The 19,858-nt window shown below is 50.7% G+C and overlaps 1 protein-coding gene and 1 pseudogene across 1 annotated transcript; one reads left to right on the top strand and one right to left on the bottom strand.

Moving 5' to 3' along the window:
- Positions 1-8,367: 8,367 nt before the first annotated feature.
- On the bottom strand, positions 8,368-10,215 carry LOC134475552 (chymotrypsinogen B-like; annotated as a pseudogene).
- A 4,913-nt stretch (positions 10,216-15,128) lies between these two features.
- Positions 15,129-18,814, top strand: LOC100714036 (chymotrypsinogen B-like). The gene is made up of 7 exons (XM_003472110.2): positions 15,129-15,221; positions 16,861-16,964; positions 17,062-17,141; positions 17,237-17,315; positions 17,405-17,585; positions 18,108-18,238; positions 18,647-18,814. Exons 1-7 carry the CDS (start codon positions 15,170-15,172, stop codon positions 18,812-18,814), a joined length of 795 nt encoding a protein of 264 aa, XP_003472158.1. The 5' UTR covers positions 15,129-15,169.
- Positions 18,815-19,858: the final 1,044 nt, after the last annotated feature.

Below are 19,858 nucleotides of genomic sequence, written 5' to 3'. Positions count from 1 at the left end.
CTATTGCCTGTTTCTCAGAATTGGGGGCCGAGGAGCCTTTCTTGTTGCTGCCTCTTCCCATGCTGCCTCTTCTTCTCTGTTCCTTATATATGCAAGCTTATATAAGAGGCCCAGCTTCTCTCCCAGTCAGCCACAGCCTGATCGAATTGCGCCAGTTAGGTGTTCCCGCTCACCGCTGCGCACCAGGGAGTTACGGACCAGGCAGCCTACGCGGGGCCCGCCCTTCCCGGCCACCGTCAGGCTCTGGGATCTGGGTTGGGACAGTCTACCAGGTCCGCCGGCAGCGTCACGCAGGCCAGGCACTTTTCACCAATCCCGCCCGAGAGGGGGATGTGTGGCTGGAGTCGCCATCGCGCCCTGCTCCCGCAGGACTGCTCGGGCCCAGAAAGTCCTCTGCTGGAGTCAAACTGTGGTAGAGTGTCAGTTTCTCTCACTCACCTCACCACAAGTCAGTGCACGCCTTCCTGCCGTTCGCAGATTGCCGTTCTCAGAGCTTCTGCGCGTCTCTCCCCTTGCCGAGCCACTGTAGAGGCAGCCAGCCGCCGCGCGGCGGGAAACCCAAATCGCGGCTTACAATGGCGCGGTTCCAGCCTCCACACCGAGTCTTTTCTGTTCCTGTTTTAGCACCAGGACTGCATTCCAAGTTGGCTTCTCTCAGCCCAGTTCGTTCCTGAGTCAGCAGAGCATATCTCCACCTGCTTATGTCTCCTTAATCCGCACCATTCCTGGCTTCTGAGCCGAGTCTTTCAGAGAGCCTCCGGTAGTTGCTGTTATCTGTCCGCCATGTTCTCCCGGAAGAGTCAAATGGCAACTTAATTGTGTGTACTGAGCAATTGGCTAGATCTTACATCTTTGACATCCTCCATAATATATTAAAAGATCCTAGAATCGCGTCAGCACAGTGACCGTGAGAGGGGGTGCGGATGTTATCTCTGCCACGCAAAATGGTACTACATCCAGATTTGTTGGTGACTCAACTCTGAAGGTCCCCACTCGTCTCCCTGAGAGACTTTCTCCTGCTTCTTACAATACCACTGTGTGTCTTTCCGGTCTGCAAGAGTCCTTCCATGAGGCCTGTAGGCCGTAGAAGTCTCAGTAAGCAGTCTAGCCGGGACAGAAATTCTCAGCACTACGTTGTGGTCAGGGCAGCCATGACACCGGAAGTGCACCAGAACTGTTTCAAAGAATCAACAACTGGGATCTCACCTATGGAAAAGCTTTTTCACGGCAAGAGAAATCACCAACAGAGTGAAAAGACAATCCACATCATGGGAGCAAATATTTGCCAGCTGTTCCTCACACAAAGGATTACTATGGAGAACATATAAAGAACTCAAAAAAAGTCAGTCCTCCCCAGATTTAAAGACTCAATTGAAAAATGGACATCTGAGATGAATACATACTTCTCATATGAAGAAATATGAATAGCAAATAAATATGTGAAAAATTATTCAACATCATTGGTCATTCCAGAGGTGCAAATTAAAATGACATTGAGATTTCAGCTCACTCCAGAAATAATGGCTATTATCAAGAAATCAGGCAATAACAATGAAGCTGGAGGAAATAGGAACCCTTTTCCACTGTTGGTGGGAATGCAGCCTGGTGCAGCCACCAGGGAAATCACCGTGGAGATTCCTCAAAAAACTAGGACTAGAGGTCCCATTCATCCCAGCTAGTCCCTCTCTGAGCATCTTCCCAAAAGAATTAAAATATCATATCACAGTGATATATGTGCACCCATGTTTATAGCAGCGCAGTTTACAATAGGCAGATCTTGGAAACAACCTTAATGCCCACTAACTGGGGAGTAGATAAAAAAAGATGTGGTATTTTATACAATGGAGTACTACTCAGCCACACAGAATGGTAAACTGGACACTTCTATAGGTAAATGGATGCACCTTGAGAACATACTCATTAGTATGAGGAACCCGACCTGCTGTATATCAAGGACAAGTTCATGTTCTCTAAAATTGAAGAATGAATTTTAGGAACAATGGCAGTTATGAGCAGAAATATTTATTGAGAGAAAGAAAGCTTCTGTCTAAGGGAGAGACAGAAGGGGTCCCAAGTGGGTTGCTAAAGAGTTTGTATTTTCTAAGGATTTTTATAGAATAAAACAATGAGGTGAGGTGGTCTGACGAGGAGAAAACTGGGACCTCGTAAGGTAGAGGAGCATGAGGTGGGACAGAGCTGTTTCAACCAGGTACGTTTAATTGTTCAGGCAAAATTGACTAAATCAGGGAAAAATGGGGGAGTGAGTCACGTAGCAAGCCAGCATTCTTTACAGACCAGTGACTCTCTTGATAGGGGCTTGGGATGGTGACTCCTGGCTTCCCAAGGTGATCCAGATTTAATCCCTAAGGATTATACTTAAGGGTGTGGTTGCATTTGTTTTGTCTTCTGTTTTGGGATTTGGCCAACAGCAATAGGTGTGTGTCCCCCTCAAGGTCACCAGACATCAGGTCCTCTGTGCCAGCTTCCTCGAGGGCCTATAATATTTCTATCTAGCTTAGCTGCCTGTAACATTAGCTTTGAAAGCTGGACATGGTGGTGCACACCTGTAATTCCTGCGCTTGTGGAGTTTTAGGCAAGAGGATTCCCAGGTCAAACCCACCTTGGGCTACTGGGGACCTGGCCAAGATCCCCAAGTGCCTGTCCAAGGAAGACAGCAAAATGATGACATAAGAGACAGTGACACATTTAGTAATGTATGACAGAGGGGCTGGGAGTCAGTGCCTCAGGATGGGCAAAGACAAAGATGCTCTGAGCTCACCACTATGTACAGAGCACACACAATAACTAGAGGGAGTTTGGTGGGATGTGCAAGGCATTCTGACCATAGCTGGTGGGAAGAGCGGGCAGGCTAATGTGGAGGCTGTCTTTTCCCCCAGCTGAAACCTTTTGTTTCTACTCAGTTCTCAAGGAACCAGGATGTCTTCAGCTGAGGGAATCTCGCCCTGGAGCATCACAGCATCACAGGACCACAGAGGCCTCAGCTGTGACCGGAAGCACACAGTTATATTTCTGCATATGGCTGACTCAAAAGGCAAGATGCAGGCCTCACCACAATTTCATTGTGAAATGATTTTTCCTCCAAAATTATATAGAATGGCTCTCGACACTGGGCAATTTAGCAAGATAGGGGAGAAGGTGTTGGATTAAAAATAAAAAGACTAGTGATGTAACTCAGTGCAAACCCTCAGGGTCCATCCAATCCTCAGAAGAGGGTGGAGGAATCTTTGGAGAAAGGACAGAGCTGAGAGCGATTCACGGGGAATTAGCTAATGCAAGGCAGCCTTGATCTCCTGTAAGCCCAGCACAGAGAACTGCAGACTAGCTTTGGGATCAAATGTAAAGAGCAGTCATGCTGCCCAGAGGCTTAAACTCAACCAAAGTCGGGCCAGGCCACATGTGACACAATGTGTTGATGCAGCCTGAAATCTAAAACCCCGGAACCTTGAGACCTCATTGCATAGAAGGAAGCCCCCTCTTCTCCATTGAGGGCCTGTCCTCCTTGGAAAGTGCTAGGATTATTTCCAAAAGATGAAAAATATTTCCAAAAGATGAGAGGTATAAAATAAAAAGCGGCCTTTATTCTGAGAACACGGAGAGAGATGACCAGCACCCCCACCACTGGCGTCCAGCGATCTCTCTGGCGGACACGTGGCGTGGGGGCATGTAAATAGCCTCGGTTTGGGGTAGAAACTAAGGCGGGCATTAGGGATGCACAGGTAGCCCATTGGTCCTAGGTTTGGCGCCATATGTAAATTTCCAGGGGCAGGAAGATGGCATCACAGGTAACTTCCTAGGGGCAGGGGAAATAGGGGCTTCCTGCTTCCGGTTGAGGCTTTCCTGGCTACAGTGTCCTGTCTGGGCCAAAACCCTTTTATATCCCGTCTTATGATTATTATTATGAAAAGGGGCGAAGATTTCTCTCTTTAACTACTTCCTGCTGGCAGAGAGCGCTGTACTGGAGCCTAGGGGAGTCGATGGGATGAAGGTTGATGTCCAGGTAGAAGCTGGGGCCAGGTGTTTTAGCCAGGACAACTTCACTGGTGAATGCACGTATGTCAGACTGGAAAAACAAAGAGACAAGATGTTATGAGGAGACATGGCACTCTCATATTTAAGGACCCAGGTGAGGTAGAGGGAAAGGTGCCTTTGATTTAGACATGTTCCACGGTAAGGCAGAATTCTGAAAATTAAATGTGGGATTAGGAGGAATGATGTTATGAGAAGTGATTACTCCCCCATCTGAAAGCATAAAAGTTAAGAGGTAGGTCGGTAAGGCTTGTCTCTGGTATGCATGACGTTGGAGTCTGTAGGCAATACTGTTAAAGAATTCTGCTGTAAAAATGATCATTAATAGAATGTAAGAAATTAGGAACCAAAGTGGATAACAAAACATGACTTAGCCTGTTAACTGTGGCTGCGAGGCCTTCATGAAACAGAGATGGGTGGGTGACAGAAAATGAGATGACCACTCAGAATGATCAGATTTAGGGCTTGAGTGATACAAAACCAGAATGGCAGTCTAGCAACTTTGATTTAGGCATGGGTCGCTGTAACCCGTTTGTATTAGCAGTTTACCTGCTTGTGCGAAAGGCTTTTATGTATCCTGAAAAAGTATAAACAAAGTGAGAAGACAAAATGTATCTGTCAGTCTTGACCAGGGTTGTCTGACAAATTGGTGAACAAGAAAGGAAGGGGGTGGTCTGTATCACTGAGGAAGGGTCCACCAGCGATAACAGGTGGAAGCTGTTGAGGCCTCAGTGTGTCTAAGTCAGCCTGTATAAAAGGCATTTTAAGATTTAGGACTGGGACCTGCACAAAATAGGCCCTGTTTGTAAATGGCATAGGTTGACCATCAATATCCTGTCATAGAGATTGTGGACTTAATATAGCAGCCTGAATACTCAGGAAGAACTCTGTATATATGGCCTCTATGTCCACAAATATAGAGAATGTCTTACCTGAGACTCTAGTGCGACTTGGAATCTGAGACGGACACCTTAAAGGGGGCTGTTGTTGCCCTGAACCCCCTCAGTCTTTAGCAGCAATTTTTGTCAGCAATGAATCTGGCAGTGTCGACATTTCCTGTGAGGGCTAGAACTTAGGATGACTTACCCACTCTCTGGTGGCTAGGACAGCCCAGCAGCCCTGGAGTAAGGTCTCAAAGAATGCCAGGATGGGGCATTTTCTTGCCCAATGTGTTCTGCTGCATTTAAGTGTGGTCCTTGGAGGGGCCAGGCAGCTCCACTTTGTTTAGGTTTACCTGCCTCAGAACTCCAAGCGTCACAAGTGTTAAAAATGTGATAAACCATATTAAGATCTCAATAAGGTTTGAAGGTCAAGTTTTGCCTTTTTGTTTGGGATTTGGACTACAGTAGAATTAAGTAAGAATACAGGAGTTTAATATTGGCATTTGAGATCAGAGAGCAGGCTTTATCTGGATGGCATATCACTTTTTTTTTTTTTAATTAGGATGCCACGTGGAATTAACAAAAAAAGGCTTTAGTCTGTCTAAAAAGGAATTAATTGGAACATTTTGCAGTAAAGGTTTAGCAATATTATGAATAAATCTATCAGAACTGATCTAATACTGTCAAATTTTGAACACATTCACTTTTTAAAGTTGTTATTTGCAGTAGTATGAACCAAGACAAATAAAATAAAACTTTGAAGAAAACTCTTGTCTTGAAATAGAGCTAGTGATTCCCAGCAAAAAGGAATTTATAACCTTAGTTGTTAAACAGGAGATTGGTGAAGGCTTTGATTGATAAACAAGGCTGGTAAAATTATCAGGTGGCCAGTAACTTTGATTAAATGGTTTGAGAATTGTGATAAAAAAATAGCATCTCTTGAGCAGAGCCAAATTGTAAAAAAAGCATGCCTGAGCGGAGCCGCTGAGCTGCTGTTTTGCAGCACGCCGGTCTCTCCATGTTCTCAGAATAAAGGCCGCTATTTATTTTATACCTCTCATCTTTTGGAAATATTTTTCATCTTTTGGAAATAATCCTAGCAGAAAGCACTCTAGGACCCTTTCTTCTGAGGACATGCAAATGTCCAGCATCTGCCTGCAGAGCCATCACATACCTTCAGGTGACCTTGTAGAGGGACCTGATACTCAGAACCTGAACTGGGCCTCTGCTGGGAATCTGGGCTTGAGACTCTTACCAGCTGTGCACCCTTGGGTGTGTCTGTCCCTTTCTGAGCACAGAGTCTTGGGACATGAGCTTGGGCTGTCCTACTCCTAAGATCTGCACTCTTGTGGCCAGAGTGGACCTGGAAACTTGGGAATACAAACCCTGGGCTGCCCATGCCCAGAGTGGTGGGCAGAGTGTGAAGAGGACGGACTATGTGGACAGATGTGGAGGAGGAACCAACAGGTCAGGAAGCAGCCTTGGAAGGTGAATGAACCACGTGACCTGCCCTTCCTTGGCTTATGTGATGCATGGCTGAGTGGATGGACAGACCAAGAGGAGAGAGGGGACCAGGGCTGTCCACTCCTGGCTGCCATAGTCAAGAGACAGGGAATCCTGAGAAGGGTCACAGAGAGGTGAGGAGGTGACCAGTAAATGTGAGGCGAGATGGCACATTGGCCACCAGAGGCCCCACCAGGTTACAGGTTTGCACCCTGGCCCTGTTCCCATTTGTGGCAGTTGGGGTCTGGGGAGCACATGTGCCTTGGGGCTTCCCATCAGCCCATCCTATTGTTCACACTGAAAGAGTTTTTCCCTAGAATAAATTACAGGACATAATGGTTGCTGAAGGCCAAAGTGAGAATGCTTACCACTTCCTGCTGCTTCTTCTTCTTCAGCCCTAATTGCACCCCGCTTCCTGTTTGCACGGGCAGAGAATTCCAATCGGTTCCTCGAGCGTCAATAATGCCCGCCCTAAGCCCCACCCCCGGTCAAAGGTCACATACGTTCCATACTCCATATTCAGGTTGAAGGAGACAGCCCAACAGCCTCGGGTTGTGTGCTCCTTTCCACGTTCTCACCTCAATAAACCTGTTTGTTTTGTACTTTTACTTCTCTATTTCTTCTCCATCACACATAGCCACTGCCAGAATGGTGCAGGGCACCCCACCGGGCCTCTCTGTGTCTCTTTTCTGAGGCTTGGTCCCAGCCAACAGTGTGGAGCACAGCTCTCCATCCTGCACAGCTCAACCACATACTTGGGGAGTCACTGGGTGGGGAATCACTGACCTATCGCTTTGCTTCAGAGGTTACCCATCAGCTCCTCAGCCAGCCCAATTTACATTGCTTAAAGTCATTGAAGGAACAAAGAAATAACCTAGTCAGCTCCATATACATCAATACATGGAGACAGGGCCAAGTTCATCCAAAATGGAGACAGTTGCTCTTCTTTTCAAGGAGAGTTGCCTCTGTGGTTCCCCACATGGGGCCAACATGGACCAGCCCAGGGCTACAGGCATCCCTTCATCCTGTGTGTGATGACAGCCAGGACACTGCTGCCTGCAGGGTGAGAAAGTGGAATGCAGAGGTCAGGATGTATGACACAGGTCCTCCAAATAATTTAAGGAAAATGTTATAACTCCCAACCTGTTAGATGTCTGAAACACCAAGTTTGTGGTCTCTAAAATGGAGGGACAGATTCAAGAAACAATGGAAATTAAGGGTAAGAAGAATTTATTGAGAGAAAAAGATCTTCTATCTAAGAAGGAGTCCCATAAAGTGGATTTCCCAACGAATCTACTTCTCAAGAGTGTTTTATTGAGCAAAGTCATGTGAAAACAAGTATTGTTGCTTAGGTAATATTGATCCAATGGGAAATCACAAGGTAGATGAGAAGGGGGACAAAAATACTGTGAACTGATAAGATTACAACCAGACAGTCACTTAGATAATGTTGATTAAAGGGAATCAAATGGGAAGCAAGTCAGGTGCCAGGCACACATGGAGGAACAGGGGTTTTCCTGGAGGGAGGTTGGGTCCCCCCACGGGTGATGGATGCCTGTTTAGAATATCAATCACTGCTGCCCATCGCTAGGGGAAGTCCATGCCTGTACTCATTCCTCTTAGCCCTGTGTCCTGAGCTTCAGAGAGTGCACCTCCACCCACAGCCAAGTCCTGCACTGACCTCAGGAGGGCCTAGCCCTGTCTGACTGCCTGTAATGTTTCTGAATAACTTAGCTGTCTAGAAAAAAGTCAGCCTAGGCTCCCACTAAAACCATGCCATCCCTTCCTATGCCCATTTCTGCCTGAGTCCTTACTGCCCATGCTAGGAGCCAGAGCCAATTGGTGGGGAAAGGGCTGAGTGGACCCCCAGTGACCCCACCACTGGCCTGACTCCAGCCAGCCTTGTGAAGGACAATTTCAGAAGCACAACAAAGCCTTAGCAGTTCCCCAAACAGGTGAGCTGCCCCTTGGCTTTACTGAGGCTTTGTGGGGAGCAGATCCAAGGGTGCAGGGTAGGTCTGTGGGCCACCAGGATCTGCTGCACCCAAGGCGGGAAGCCAGCGATGTGGTGTACCTGGTGGGAGGGAGGTGGAGCAGTTGTCACTGCCCCAGGACACAATGCCCACCAGAGTCCGGGCTCCATCCTTTCAGCCACTCAGGCAGATGCCAGAGTCACACTGTGGGAGAGGAGGGGCTCTGATGGGCAGCACAGACAGCCTTCCCAGGGCCTCTGCACATGGTGCCCAGCCCAACCTGTGCCAGGCATCAGGGGTATGAAAATCTTCACCTCCTTGGATGATTTTGCCCCACAAGTCTGGGCCACCCCAGGTTGAGCCCATAATAGAAGCTCAATAAGCTTAGGAGACTAAAGGAGGAAGTCCAGGTGGGGCTGGTCACGGGGCCACTGTGAGGGAGGAAAGACTTTCACTGTGTCCCAGTCCAGCCCGAGCACTGCACAGCTCCAGGCAGTGCCCTCCACGTGGGGATCCATGCAGCTCTGTGACGTGGCCGTTCTGAGCCTAGAGTCCCCTCCCTGTGCCCTCTGCTGAGCCAGCAGTGATCCCCCAGGAGCCCTGTCTCCCTGACCACTGGGCAGGCAGGTCCTGGTAGGAGAGTGGACTATTTAGCACTTTTGCTTCTCTCTTCCTGCCCAAGATCTGGCCTGGGCTGCTTCCTGAAGGAGCCCATGATGGGCAGAGCCCAGGAGGCCCCACAGAGCAGAAGGAGATGCCACTGGCCTGGTGTGGAAAGTCATGTCAGTGACCAGGCTGGTCCAGAATTTCCTGCAGTGGGTATGGACACCAGGGGGATGGCCGCCTCCTGTACCCTGTTAGGTGGGGGTGCTGGTACCTGGCAGGGCAGGGTGAGGGGTCAGTGTCAACAGTGCCCTGCCTGCCAGTGTTCACTTCCCACCAGGTCTCAAGTATGTCTGGTACTGCCCCAGCCCCTGGTGGCACAGAGCATTCCCATGGGAAGTCTTTGGTCCTTGATGGGCAGGCACACAGTAGACGCTGTCTGTGAGAAGCAGGCAGGCGTGGCCAGCTTCAGCTGGGTGATGTCACTGGAGATGGTGAACAGGGTGGGATTGGGGTCCAAACCTGAGGATGACAACACAAGTCCAGTGAGGCTCCAGGAGAGGCTGGGTCTGTGCATCTCCTGGGGTCAGGCTCCTGTCCTCAAACTCCTGTCCCCGCACCTGGTACTTTTGTAATCTTCAGGACCTGCTGGGCCTTCTCATCAGAGCCCTGGTCAAACTCCACAGCCACCACCATTTTGGGATGTCCTTGCACAGAGACAGGAGGGGTTTGGGACAGGCTATGGCCAGGACCCTCCCCCAGTTCCACCTGCATGTGTTGGAAGCAGGGCTCAGACCACCTGCTCACCTGACCCTGAATTGGGTGGCAGTGAACACCCAGTCTGCAGTGATGAGGGCTCCCATGCAGAAGAGGACACCAGTTTTGCCTAGGATGGAGGAAGGGAGGATCACAGCTGCCACCTGGGCAGCACCTTAGGGTCCCCATGTCACCTGCAGGGACACCTGCCAGGGCCAGGACCTAGGGACAGTGTCCTCACCATTGAAGATCCTAGCCAGGCCACTCAGCACATGTACATAGTGGGGACCCCACATTCTGGAGAGAGATGGATGGAAGCAAAGACTGACTTGGGGACCCCCAGATGTCACCTCCTCTCCCCAGCTTCCTCCCACACACACTTGGCCCAGCTCCCTTGTCTCCTCCTCTGAGAAGTTGGTTCCAACTCCTAACTCCGGAGTCCCCACAGCCATTGCAGTGTGACATGTGCTGGGCACAGGGATGCACAGGACTTGCTGTCCTGTCCCCTCAGCATGGAAAAGTCAAAGGGGCAGAGGGAGATTTCAGGAAGGAGCCATGCTCCGTGGTGGGATCCCAGCTCCCAGGTCCAGCTGCTGGGCTGGCTTAGCCACTGAGTTCAGAGACTCGGTTTCCTCATCCAGGAAATGGGGATCCCACAGTGGTCACCTTCTCAGGTTGGTATAAAGACATGGGACAGATGAGCAGGGGAGGCACTTGTTCTGTTCCTAGCACGTAGTACGTGCTCATTGAGCAGGAGTGTAAGCAGACACCAAGACTCCGCTGCCTGTAACATCATTGCTGACTGTTCAGAGCATTTCCTGTCCCCTAGGCAGATCCTCCCTGTCCCCTGCACAAGGCGCAAGGCCTGGCACAGCTAGGAGTGTCTGCCTCCTCCCCTGGGGCCTCAGCCCTGCTGCGTGTGAGGCTCAGGAATGAGGTGACAACGCTGCATTCTGTGGTGGCTTCATTGCTTGAGCAGGAGAACATGGCCCGGTCCATCTTCCCCGGGTCACCACTGTGAGGATGTGGGCTCTGAGGGAGATGGTGACTGTGCTTGGTGGAAATGGGAACAATAGGAGCAGCCTTCCCGCCTCTGCCTGTCAGGCAACTCCCAGCGACAGTGCTCATCAGGGCCCAGCCCCAGGGGAGCCAGAGGCAGCCCATGGAGCTGCAGCCACGGGAGGGCAGGCACCTGCCTGGGTTCCCCACTATACACACCCTCTACACCAGGTGTTATCTGAGATCTTGGGACCATGATCTCTCCAAGGCCAGGTGCCCAAGCAGACAGAAGGTGCCAGAGCAAGGCTGGCACCGCAGCCTGGGATGGCAGCAGCTGTGGCCCGCAGCTGAGCCCAGGACCAAGGGCAGAGGTGAGGCTGAACGAGGGCCTTGACCCAGGGCTGTTCTCCACATCCCCCTTCTGAGCCCAGCCTTGTCCCTCGTGGTCTGGGGACATGGAATTTGTTTGCTGTTTGGTGTTGAGAAGCCCCTGGGCAGTGAGGTCAAGCGGGGAGCAGTTTGGGGAGCAGACTTTGCCCTGTGACCTTGAGAGAGCCCAGGGAGGCTCCGGGAAGACTCCAGCACGTTCTGTGACTGTCACTTGGGCTGGAACAGAGTTCTGTGACTGTCACTTGGGCTGGAACAGAGTGACTTGCAGGGCCCAGCTGGTGCTGGAGAGGAGATGGGGCCCCCTGAAGCAGTGGTTGGGGACCAGATGTAGTGACCCTGGAGACTGGGTCTGGCCTCAGCCCCTTCCTCTCCTGCTCTTCCCTTTCTGCTCTGCTTCCTGGCTGCCCTGAGCTGAGCTGCTCTCCCCTGCCAGGCTTTCCACTGCGGTGTTTCTGCCTCCTGCAAGGTATAAGCACACCTGAGCCAGCAGTCCATGGACTGGAACCTCTGAAGCCATGAGCCAAACAGAAGCCCTTCTTTGCTACTTGACTCCAGTGCCATCCTAACTTGGCAGTGCTCTTGGAAACTGCCAAAGGGCTTTCCGCACTGTCTGTGCACAGTTTCCTTTAACAGCAAAGCAGGAGGATTGGATTCCTATGCTCCATTCTGAGGGTCCCCCATTCTGGGAGTCACCTTCCTGAAGTTTCCTGCTCCTTCTGAAAGGCAAAGAACTGCTCTGGCTTAAGGATGTGTGGCTGAGTGGATGCGTGGAACCAAGACATGAGAAAGGACCTGGGGTGTCTGCTTGCATTTGGCACAAAGGACGGGGGAGCTGATTGTAGAAGTTTTAGGGCTGGGGATTTAGCTCAGTGGCATGGGTGCCTGCCTTGAAAGCGCGTGGTCGTGAGTTCAATCCCTGGTACCGATAAAAAAAAAAAAAAAAGAATAAAAATAAAAAGAAGTTCTCATGAGTTATCTGGAGATGTGGGTGAAATAAAGGGACACAGATGCCAAGAAGAGCTTGCTGTCATGGCTTTCCTCACGACAGCCCACCCTGTGGCCTTCAGGGTGAGCTCTTCATCCGGGCTTTTCCTCTTGTACTGAGCCAAAGCTCACTCTGCAGAGCCCTCACTCTTCCTGTTTACTTTTTTAAATAAACCTTTTGTCTGGTTTCAAAATACCCAGTACCTAGTGGTAAATAAGAAAGGTTTATTTAGTTTCCAGAGGTTGCTGCAAAGCAGGGGTGCATAGCAGAGGGTATCACCTGGAGAAACAGTCCATGGCGAGCAGGCAGGAGACTGCAAAGCTTCACACAGCACACAGCAATACAGCTGACGCAACCTTCTTCCTGCCCTTTTTATTCTACCCATGTTGTTCAATCCACAATAACCCAAATTATTGCTTCCGGAGGAGAACCACCAGTGTCTCCTGAGATCCATGCCATTTTGGAACTTAGGATGCTGGGAAACCAAGCAATCAATCTGCCTCCCTGCTAAGCAATAGTGAACCTACTGGTGCACGGCCTAGAGTCAAACATCCCACTTCCCCTACCCCCTCCCCTGTCCCCCCACTGCCATCAACAAATGGGAACCAGAAATCTGAGCATCTCCTGGGAGGCTGACCTAGCAAATAAGGGGAATTTCCTTCTACCATCTCTTTGAAGGCAAATATTTTTATTACTGTTTTGCTCTATTCTGATTAGTGGTACTGCTCTATTCAATATTCTGTTTTGATAAGTTCTATAATGTTCTGTATTTCATTTTATTTTGATTTACGTGATTGAAAGAACAACTATTGCACAGATAACGACATATACTGTGATACCTATTACTGTTATCCTGGTAACCTGCTGTGAAGTTCTGTACCAATTTCACTATACAATCTTAGCTGGCTTTATTCTGTCATGTTCTGTTATATTTTATTTTATTTTTTTTTGTCTTTTTCCTTTTTATCGGTACCAGGGATCGAACTCACGACCGCCTGCTTGCAAGGCAGGTACTTATGCCGCTGAGCTAAATCCCCAGCCCCATCTGTTATGTTTTACTACTTTCAAAATAAAATTTAAAAAAAAAGAAAAAAAATAATCCAAATTATTCCATCCACATTCTATCTAGGGTGGCTATTGGTTGGTGCCATTCACAATCAGGGTGTGTGTTGTGTATGGTTTATATCTGGACATCCCCCAAAACTTCATGCAGTCATGGGTTTTTTAAAGGTGGCTGAATCTAGGATTTGTGATAGGTTCATTGTCTACTGCTAGGAAGGGGAGTGTGAGTGCTACACACTCTAGCATAGGGAGCCTGCATGCAGTATAAGGGAAGAAAACAGGCTGGCTCCTCCATTTTTGCTGTTGCTGCTCTTCCTGTCTTCCACCACCATGACCTCTAGCCCCTCTGCCATGCCACCTGCCTTGAGGCAGCTGATTAGGGACTGAAATCTCTACAAATCAAGCTCAATGAACCTTTCTTCCCTTAATTTTAGATATCAGGTATTTTCTTTCAGCAATGAAAAAAGTATGACAGCATCACACCCTTACTCTGAGCATCACACTCCAGAGATCCAGCCTCCTCTGAAAAGCCCACCTATGACTGCATGAGGCTTTGCAGGCACATCTAGCACAAGCCACAGTGCTTTGTCACCACTTCTTGCTGATTTCATTCAGTTCTTTATTGGAGATGAGAAGAACCTGGAATCCAACTCCAGAAAGAGAAGAAAGAGCAGCATAAAACCTTATAATGTGGACTTGGTGAGCTGCCTTTAGAAGGAGCTACATGATAAGACAGCTTCTTTGTGTTTCAGACCACTGATCAGAAAGGGTCACTTGAGGAAGTAAAATGAGACTGATGGATATCTGCAGCTCCTGGTGATCCCTTCCTGTAGGGTTAAGACAGAATCAAGACATCCGTGCTATACTTTGAACCTAACAGGTATTCCAAGAGCCTGTGTGCTAAAGGATTGTTCACCAGCCCGTGGCTCTACATTAAGAGGTGTCAGAGACTGTAGGAGGCGGGACCTTGAGAAGAACTGAGGTCACTGGAGGCATGTCTTTGCATCTCAGTGCAGCAGGGGGAAACTATAAGGTGGGGAAACTGCAGAGCGGGGGCACTGGTTTGAGTGGTGCATCCCAGAGCCCCCGAAGTGAGCAGCTGTACTGGGCTATCAGTGCCCCACAATGATGCTTCACCTCAGCACAACTCCAAGTCACTATGGAATGAAATGAATTAAACCTTTGACCAAAATTGTACATTGACTGCCTCAGGTATTTCATCATAGCTATGGAAAAGCTGACTCAGCATCCTACTAGCTCAGGGCTTAGACTTTGTAGAACACAGCCCCCCTGGGCCCACCATCTTAATATAGCTTGGATTGTTGCACTTCTCTGAGTGCTGTTTGGTTGCACTGCCTCCAGTAAACGCAAATTTGTTGTATCACTCTCACCCTCCCACACTCAAACTGCTTGGTGACCTGGGACAATGTGACCCCCAGGGTAATTCTGAGTGTTTGAACAATGCTTTGCTTTTACATGAGCGTTCACTCATCTTCTCTTTGCCCCTGCAGCTGACATTATGTGGTCCCAGGCCAGCACTGGAAAACTCTGAGGACTCGGCCACCACTAGTCAATCTCCTTCAAAGCTTTGGGTGTGCTCCCTTTCACTAGGACTAGGAGAACCCCTGAGATGCTGGACACAGTGGAACCTGTGGGTCACTAGCAAGCACAGGCTGCATGAGCTGGCTCTGCGGGGTCTAGGACCGCTTGGCATAGTCTTGCCCTTGGTGTTCCACAGGCTGCAGGTAGCGTGGGTACAGGGCACCTGTCCTTTTCCCAGGAGCTGGGAAGTTCCAGGCTGAGATCCAGCCAGGTTGGGAGAGGGCTGGGCCCTCACTTATCACCGAAAGTCCTTGGAAAAGAGGGAGGTGGCCGTCAGGCCTCTATGACTAGGCATGGTTTAGAAGATTCTAGAGGACATAAAAGGACCTCCCAAACAGGCAGACATCACCTTCCCTAACAGCAGCGCCATGGCCTTCTTTTGGTTTCTGTCCTGTTTTGCCCTTGTGGGGGTCGCCCATGGTGAGTGCTGGGACCCGGGCCCACCAGGGCTGGAAAATGTGGGGAGGAGGCCCAAAGCCTTCAGGACCCCTACAGTCAGGCCCCTTAAGACAGCCTGGCGCTCTGTGCCTAATGAGAGGTGAGCCCTCTGGCTTCACCCACACCTGAGGGGACCTGAGGCTGCAGACAGGAGAGAGGTCCTTCAGGGCTCTCAGCCCTGGCTCCCTGCAGCAGGAGAGGGAGAGACGTGCTGGCCCAGCTGGGCTTGGTGACTCCAGATGCACCTGTGGCAGGGTAGGAGGTGACTGTAGCCCTCATAAGGCATCAGACAGGGGTTTTATTTATCATGCTGAGCACTTGCTAAGATTTTTGTTTATTAAATGAAGAAAGAAATGCTGGGCATGGTGGCATGCACATGAAATCTGAGAGCGCCAAGAAGCTGGCACAGGAGGGTTATAAATTAGTGTCCATCCTGAGAAGTGTTGTATCTAAGTGAAACCCTGGTTTCTCAAAATTTAAAAAATGAATAAGGGATGGTAATAAGGCTCTGTGGGTCCAAACCATAGAATCACACAGACACACACAGACACACACACACACACACACACACACACACACACACACACACACACCTATCCACAAAGATTTTATAAATTTGCATAAATAGCATTCTAGTCTGCCTTAGTTTTATAATGTGCTTTTTGTCTACTCATGATGCTTTATTGAGATTTATCCACACTACCGTGGAGATCCAGCTCACACCCTTGAGACACTGTAATGTACTGTCTCCAGGTCCAATATACCTCTTCTCTCTCCTTCGCTATTATAAACATAGATGACTGTGGCTTTTGATATGTGGTAGTCCCACTCTTCCTTGAAGGCCCCTGTTGTGCCCTTGCTCCTGAGGGAAGGCAGAGACTCCAGTGACGGCACCTGGTGCCCAGGACTGCACGCTCCATGGGAAAGGCCTAGCATGTGGCCAGTAGGGGCTGAGAAGAGCCCAGTCCAGAGCCTGCCCAGCACAGCTTCTTCTCCTAATTCATTCCACACCTCCTCACTGTGGCCTTTTATGATGTGGAGTCAAGGCCTTATTTTATTCATAATTTAGAAGCCCAACCTTTACATGGTCGGTCGATGCTGAAATGGTGAGGTGTTGCAGAAATGGAGAATTCTGCCAGGCCCTGTGCTGTGAGTTGGTGCCCTCATCACACTCCATCAGCCTAGTGTCTTGACTGGAGGACACAGAATGGGGTCACCCTCCACTCCTGCCTGTCCAACAGATGCATGTTGACCTGCAGACTCAGCGCTGTTCTGCTCCCACTGAGCAGCTGAGGTCACTGTGGAGCCCAGGTCCAAGGCTACACAGCCAGAAGGGGCACCTAGAGGTCGAGCCCATGTCATTTGAGGGCCCAGCTGTTTTCCCCTAAGGCAGGCCAGGCCAGGGGGGGGGGACACTTCTGCACCTGTGCAAGAGAACTGGGGTCAGCAGGCTGCAGGTGAGGGAGCTTTGAGCCCAGAAGTTGGAAACCAGGGGACCTTGCAGAGGCGGAGTCAGCTGTAGAATGGGGATCCTGAGCCTTGCTGGGTGGGCTGAGGTATCAGTGTGGGGGTCAGGCCCAGACTGGCTCCAGGCCGCAGCCCTCCCTTGCCCTATTCTCAGGCTGTGGAGTCCCTGACATCCCACCTGTGCTGAGTGACCTGGCCAGGATCATCAATGGTGAGAACGCGGTCCCTGGCTCCTGGCCCTGGCAGGTGTCCCTGCAGGTGAGGTGGGGATGTGAGAGGGATAGACCTGGGGTTGTAGGACAGGCTGGGATACTTCCCAGGCAGTAGCTGGGACCCTCCCTTCCTTCCTTCTCAGACCAATACTGGCTTCCACTACTGCGGGGGCTCCCTCATCTGTGAGAACTGGGTGGTCACTGCCGCCCACTGCGAGGTCAGGTGAGTGGCAGCCTGGGCTCTGCTCCAAGCTCCAGGGTAGGGTGGGGACGTCAGTGGCCTGTTGTGTTCCTAACCCCTCCTGTCTCTGTTCCTAGCACCTCTGATGTGGTGGTGGCTGGGGTGTACGATCTGAAGAGAACTGATAAGTTCACGCAGTTCTTACAGATTGAAAAGGTACCAGGCCAGAGGACAGGAGCTTGTCCCTCAGCGATGAATCTGTTGGCTGCTCCAGACCTCACTGGGCTTGTGGTTGTCACCCTCAGGTTTTCACGCACCCCAGCTATGATTCTAACACATTATGCAACGACATTGCAGTGATAAAGCTGGCCACACCAGCCCGGTTCACCACGAGGGTGTCCCCTGTGTGCCTCCCTGATGCTACTGATGACTTCCCTGCCCAGACCCAGTGCGTCACCACCGGCTGGGGCCAGACAAATGTCTTCCGTGAGTGTGACTCCACCTTTCCTCAGCAGGGCCTGTCACTGGGTTTGGGATCTGCCTGGGCAGCAGGAATCCCCACATGGGACCCAAATGGTCTTTTAAAATTAAAAATCTATAAAGTAACCTGGCATGGTGGCACATGCCTGTATTCCAGCACTATGGAGGCAGAGACAGGAGTATTGTTGGGAGTTCAAGGCCAGCCTGGGCTGCATAGTGAGCTGAAGGCCAGTCTGAAACACATGGCAAGACCCTATCTCACAAACTGAAGGAAAAAAATCTATAAAACATAGAATTACTATTTTAGAACTATTAATGAAAGAAAGCTAAAAAATCTACCACACGTAAATAAACGGAGGGCTGAGATCCACTTCACAGACAGCTCGTGAAGAGAGCCCTAGAGGGAGCCCTCAGCAGCTGCCTGCTCCCCAGTGTGGGCACCCAGCAGGGCGTCTCTCCAGGCTTTCCAGGGAGCAGATGGGGTCTGGGTGGGGACAGGGCTCTCACCCACCCCTCCTGTCACTGCAGCACCTAAGACTCCCCGCAAGCTGCAGCAAGGTGTCCTGCCACTCGTGTCCTCCAATGCCTGTAGGAATTACTGGGGTGATTTCTGCAATAAGATTCTCTGCGCTGGAGGCAGTGGTGTCTCCTCCTGCATGGTATGGTCTGGGAGAACTAGGAGGGGCACAGGGACCCTGCACACAGGCCTGGGCTCTCCCCTGCCCTCCTCTCCTTACAAGGCCCCACTGGTGCTAGCAGGTGCCCTGAGCCAGGCCCTTACTGTGTGTCCACAGAGCTCGGTCCTCACCACAGCCCTGGGAGTACAGGTGCCAGCCCATGGGAGAGGGGACGGCTAAGCTTAGACAGGGGAAGCCACCTGCACAGGGCCCTTGGGAGGAAGGAGATGGCAGAGCTGGGCTTCATGGCACTCAGATGGAAGTCACTAGGGCAGAGCCACTGTGCCCACCCTTGCCATCCCTCTGCCCCATTTCTTCCTTTCCTGACCCTGGAACTGTGGTCCCTGGCACCCCTTTCAGGCTGACGGTCAGGTCCTCTCCTTCCTGCAGGGTGACTCTGGTGGCCCCCTGGTGTGCCAGAAGGGGGGAGTCTGGAACTTAGTAGGCACCGTGTCTGGGGGCAGTGGGGACTGCTCCACCTCCACGCCTGCTCTGTATGGTAGAGTCACTGCACTGGTGTCCTGGGTTCGGCAGACTGTGGGAAAATATCCTTGCTAACCCTGCTGTAGGGATTGTCAATAAATGCTCTATTCAGAAACACTGGCTGTGTGTGTCTCACTGAGTGACCCATAGGAATGTGGGACTATTGTTGTCCGTGTCCTCCACCAAGCATTACTGTTCCCTTACCATGCTGTAGCACTCCTCTCAGACAGCTGAGGTCCTTCTGGGTCCTCCTCACACACAGTCCAGACCCCGCTGCCAGAGTCAGCTTGAGCCCTGGAGCTCTCTGGAAGGCAGGAGGCCCTGCCCACTCTCTGCTCCACTCACTGCACTGGGACCTAAGCAGCTCCCAGTCACGGCTTCTGCCTGCTCCACAGGCTCCGGGCACCTTTCTCTGCCTTCAGCCCCCTCCAGCCAGTGCCCTGGAGCTGCCTTCCAATCCATCCCATCTGTAACACCGACCCCTGCTCACACTGCACACAGACTCAGCTGCAAGCCTGGCCACCTTCAATCTGGCTGCAACACACCCGCAGCTCCCTGCCCGCCTTGTCCTCGGGGTTTTCTGTCATGGAGGAGTTGGCTCCAGAGGCCTGAGCACCCTCAGGTCCGTCTGTGGTCACGCACAGGTGGAGCTGGCCGTCTTCTGGGGCAGGGTCAGGACTGGCTGTCTCTCTTTGCTGAGGTCAGCTGGCCTTGATGCTCCAAGCCTGCACCATGGATCCTGTGAGGGACTGCAAACAGGTGGCAGCTGAATTTTAGCCTCTCCTTCTCTTTACTGCCTGGGAGATTCCATAGCGTTGCCTCCCCTGCTCTACTGTTTAAATACCCAAGATAGAGTGTGTATAGAACGTGCAGTTTTGCAGCACTTTCCTTCCTTTTCCATGTTCCTTTTTCACATATTCTAGGCTCTTTTTTTTTTTTTTTTTGTCTTTTTCCTTTTTATCGGTACCGGGGATCGAACTCACGACCGCCTGCTTGCAAGGCAGGCGCTTATTGCCGCTGAGCTAAATCCCCAGCCCCCTTTTCCAGTTTCTAAGATAAGGATTTTTCTCCCTCTCATCCTTCAGCAGTGGTCCAATTTATTCTCTGTTTATATTTTAG

This window comes from Cavia porcellus, unplaced genomic scaffold, assembly GCF_034190915.1.
Source record: "Cavia porcellus strain 051 isolate PalLab524CR breed Dunkin Hartley unplaced genomic scaffold, mCavPor4.1 scaffold_4, whole genome shotgun sequence".
Lineage (NCBI taxonomy): Eukaryota > Metazoa > Chordata > Mammalia > Rodentia > Caviidae > Cavia > Cavia porcellus.
Note: the sequence above shows the minus strand (reverse complement) of the source record. Positions and strands in the feature narration are given on the sequence as shown.